The following is a 4,003-nucleotide window of genomic DNA, read 5'->3' on the forward strand; positions in this document are numbered from 1 at the left end:
CATTGGAAATTGTTCTGTTCTAAAATTGGTTGATTTTACTATTTTAGTGAGAACTCCCAGAGTCGCTGCAGAGACTTAGTTCATTTGACTTAGTCAATGTCAAATTGCATTAACCTTTTGGCTATGGATGTTAAACATAATCAGTAGGCAGGCAAGCCAATTCCAGCACCCATAATCTTGCGTAGAAAGGACACCAAAAAGGTCTATCTTCTTAGCATACCCAGATCGTAAAATCTATAATACAATCCGAATCATCCAATTGACAACTGACAAGTAAACTTGATCAGCAAGTTCAGCAACCGAAAGAAGAAAAAACAACATCTACCAAACATAGAGAAAGTGGAATACGAATCTGGGCATGGGCGGTGGGGTTCGAATCTGGCCGGTGGGCGGTGGAGATCGAATCGGGCCGATGGTATTAGCCTGGAAGGTGACAGGGGATCTCTGTCTGTGTGGTGGCAGCGTGTTCTAGCGTCGGCGGTGGGCTGGCCGGTTATGGGCGGCCATGGTTTTCAGCTTGAGATTAAATGGGATTGGTTTTCAGTTGTGAGGATGAGGTTAGAATGTTTTAATCAGGTGTATTCAACAGCACTTTTTAACTTGTTATAAGATGATGTGTCGCTCAATTAATGGTTGGCAGAAAATGATTTGGGGACCTTTTTAAAATTAGATTTTTTTTTTCAAAAGGGCGTTTTAGTAACTTAATCTTGCTAAAACGACGTCGTATTGAATTTTTCATCATATTTGACGGTGATGACTAACAAAGTGGGTAAATTGCAACTGTTTAATAGTTTGAGAGGTTACTTTATAACTTTTTGAACATTAAAAAGTTAAATCACAAATAACTGATTATTTGAGGCTAAATTATATTTTTCCAAAAAGATAACTGAATCCCACGTCTCAGCATCTCGCAACTTTCTCATATTTATTTCTCAATCCGAAATCCACTATCTGCTATTCTTTCGCAATTTCAATTAAGAACTCTATTATAATTAGACTTTTACACTCATCACTTCTCTCTCTCTTTTTTTTTTTTTTTTTTTTTTTTACAATTTTTTTTTTTTTTGTTTGTCTAATGGATACTTCTTTTGATGAAGACGATGATCATGAGCAACCAATGAATACTTCTTTTGGTGTAGACGATGATCATGAGCAAATGCTCACCCTTTCTCTCTCCATCGGATCTAGGTCATCGGCACCACCACCCGTATCACCCCTTTTGCAGCTTCAACCTACTTCTATAACCACACCACAGCCTTCGCTCAATGAACCAATATTTTGGATGCCGCCACCACTGTCACCATCTCCGTCGCCACCACCATCTTATCTCTCTTGGATGCTGCAACCGCCGTTGCGACTGCCTTCTTATCTCTTTATGTCAAACCCTCCTGTATCTTGTCAAGTGGGGATGCCGAAGCTGTCTAGTCAAGTGGAGGCGTTGGAGCTGTCTAGTCAAGTGGAGGCGCCGGAGCCACTACTGCCATCTTATCACATTGTGTCAAATCCTCCTGTGTCTCTTCAAGTGGAGGCACCGGAGCTGTCTTGTCAAATGGAGGGGCTGAAACCACCATCGCCATCTTATCTCTTTATGTCAAACCCTCCTCTATCTTATCAAGGGGAGGCACTAGCGCCGGCTCTGGCTCCGATATCTTGTCCCGGTCGTGCAAGGAAACATCCTGCTCATGTTTTTAAATCCGGAAAATCGGAAGCCTTACCTGCACCATATCGATGGGCTAAGACGCGGCGTGCTAGTGTGCATAGGCTTGATTATCTAATATCCAAGGGGATAAGCGTGATTACTGGCAAGCTTTACTGCAAAAGGTGTGACAAACAGTATGTGGTTAAATATGATTTGCGGCAAAAGTTCAGGGAGGTTGCGTCTTTTGTGGCGATGAACAGGGCCGCCATGAATGACCGGGCACCCGCTATTTGGATGTATCCAAATCTCCCCCATTGCCAATATTGTGATCAAAACAATAATGTGAGGCCGGTTCATTCAAAGAAGAGATCAATCAATTGGTTGTTCTTGTTTTTGGGGCAGATGCTCGGCTGTTGCAAGCTCGCGGAATTGAAATATTTTTGCAAACACACTAAGAATCACAGGACGGGAGCAAAAGACCGACTTCTTTATCTTGCTTATTTGGATTTATGCAAACAAGTAGATCCCAATAGATCTATTCATCTTTAATTTTTCTTGTTTTTAAGAGAAAAACAATACTGTCGCTGCTAATAATCACTCAATAGCAGTGACAATATATTGCCGCTAGCTGGACTGTAAGTCGCCAATATTTTATTTCCCTACAATCACATTTTATTTTTGTTTTTCTTACTTTTGTGTCTAATTGGCATTCATTTGTTGTTATTATTATATATCCATCAAATGCTTACATTGGGTGGAATAGATCAAATGCATTTTAATAAAAGATATATGCCAAATTATCAATAACTGAATACTGATCATATAAGTTACCAAAAAAAAAAAAAAAAAAAGAAAATAATCAGTACGAATAAGTTAAAAAAAAAAATAAAAAAAAAAAAAACTAAAACTAAAATAATTAGTACGACAATGTAAAACATAATTGTTGTTTATTGTTTGATATTGTATTCTATTTTATTTCCTATCATCATTAATTTCGGTTTTTTTTTTTTTTTTTTGGTTGTTTACTTTAGTGGGGTGATTTGGAGTCTAATTACTCTTGCCTAGTACAACCTAATATTTTCAGCAAAATACTATGAGTCCAGATTGTACTTGATGATCATTACTTATTTAAAATGGGGATTATATATGTTTGTTAAAAATTTTATTTTCTATTTATTTATTTATTTAAAAAAAAAAAACACACAAAATACTCAACTTCTTTCCCATTATATCACATTAAAATACTTTTCCAAACTAAAATAAAAAAAAAAAAACACCCAAAATACATTAATAAACATACACATAAATAAGGGGGCATTAGCTCACAAAACTTAAAAGCAACATGCCAACAACAAATTGCTACAATTTTGATAAACTCAAAATTGCTACAATTCTTGTCTAATTCTTTAATCTTTCATTACTATGATTAATTCTGTAACCGCATTAAAAAGACATTACCTTTTGGTTTCAATTTTACTGATTTACTATTGCATATAAATAATCACTTCTACAAAAGGGGAATTTTCTTGGGAACAACAACACAGTACTTTGTGGAAACAGATCTGGTCGATGAATATTCCCAATGCCGTGAAGGTGTTTATGTGAAGAGCATGTCACAATGCTCTAGCAACGAAGTCAAATTTGCATCAAAGGAAGATTATAGTTGATCATTTATGTCCCATCTGTGGTATAGAGGCAGAAACTAGGGGGCATGTTCTATGGAGATGTTCGGCAGCAAAGGACATATGGAATAGGTGTGGTAGTCAAATACAAAAAAGGAGCATCAATCATGAGAACTTTGTGTTCATATGGGAGGAGCTTAAACGACGCCTGAACATCGAGGACATGGAATTTATGGCGTTGGTTGCACGACAATTATGGCTTCATCGTAACACCTTTGTTCATGGGAATAAGGTCAATCCCTCTAGCAATGTGGTCGGGGATGCCACGAATTCACTGGTGGCTTACCAAATAGCAAATTCTTCGAAAGATGAAGCAGTCACAAAGGTAAACATAAATGATCTCAGATAGGAAGCCCCTAAAAATGACTTTGTTAAAGTAAATTGGTATGCAACCGTGGACAAAAATAGAATGAAGAGGAGGGTTGGGGTGATAGCTAGAGATGAGAAGGGAGATGTTTTGGTGACTCTGTCTTCGCCAAGAGATCACATCACCGAACCAGATGTAGCTGAGGCTATTGCGGCTTTGAGAGCAGCCCATCTTTGTCATGAGCTATCTTTTTATAGGGTGGTCTTGGAAGGAGATGCTCTCAAAGTGCAGGTCCTTAGAAAAGATGAAAGAAGTTGGCGCTAGTATGGACATCATATTGAGGAAGCCCGAGGGGTATTAAATTGTCTACAAAGA

At 37.8% G+C, this 4,003-nt stretch overlaps 1 protein-coding gene across 1 annotated transcript; it reads left to right on the forward strand.

Annotated features, from left to right (window-relative positions):
* The first annotated feature begins 1,075 nt into the window (after positions 1 to 1,075).
* Positions 1,076 to 2,188, forward strand: LOC132162407 (uncharacterized). Its single transcript, XM_059572640.1, has one exon. The coding sequence runs from the start codon at positions 1,076 to 1,078 to the stop codon at positions 2,186 to 2,188; it is 1,113 nt and encodes a 370-aa protein (XP_059428623.1).
* Positions 2,189 to 4,003: the final 1,815 nt, after the last annotated feature.

The sequence above is a fragment of the Corylus avellana genome, chromosome ca9 (genome assembly GCF_901000735.1).
Source record: "Corylus avellana chromosome ca9, CavTom2PMs-1.0".
NCBI lineage: Eukaryota > Viridiplantae > Streptophyta > Magnoliopsida > Fagales > Betulaceae > Corylus > Corylus avellana.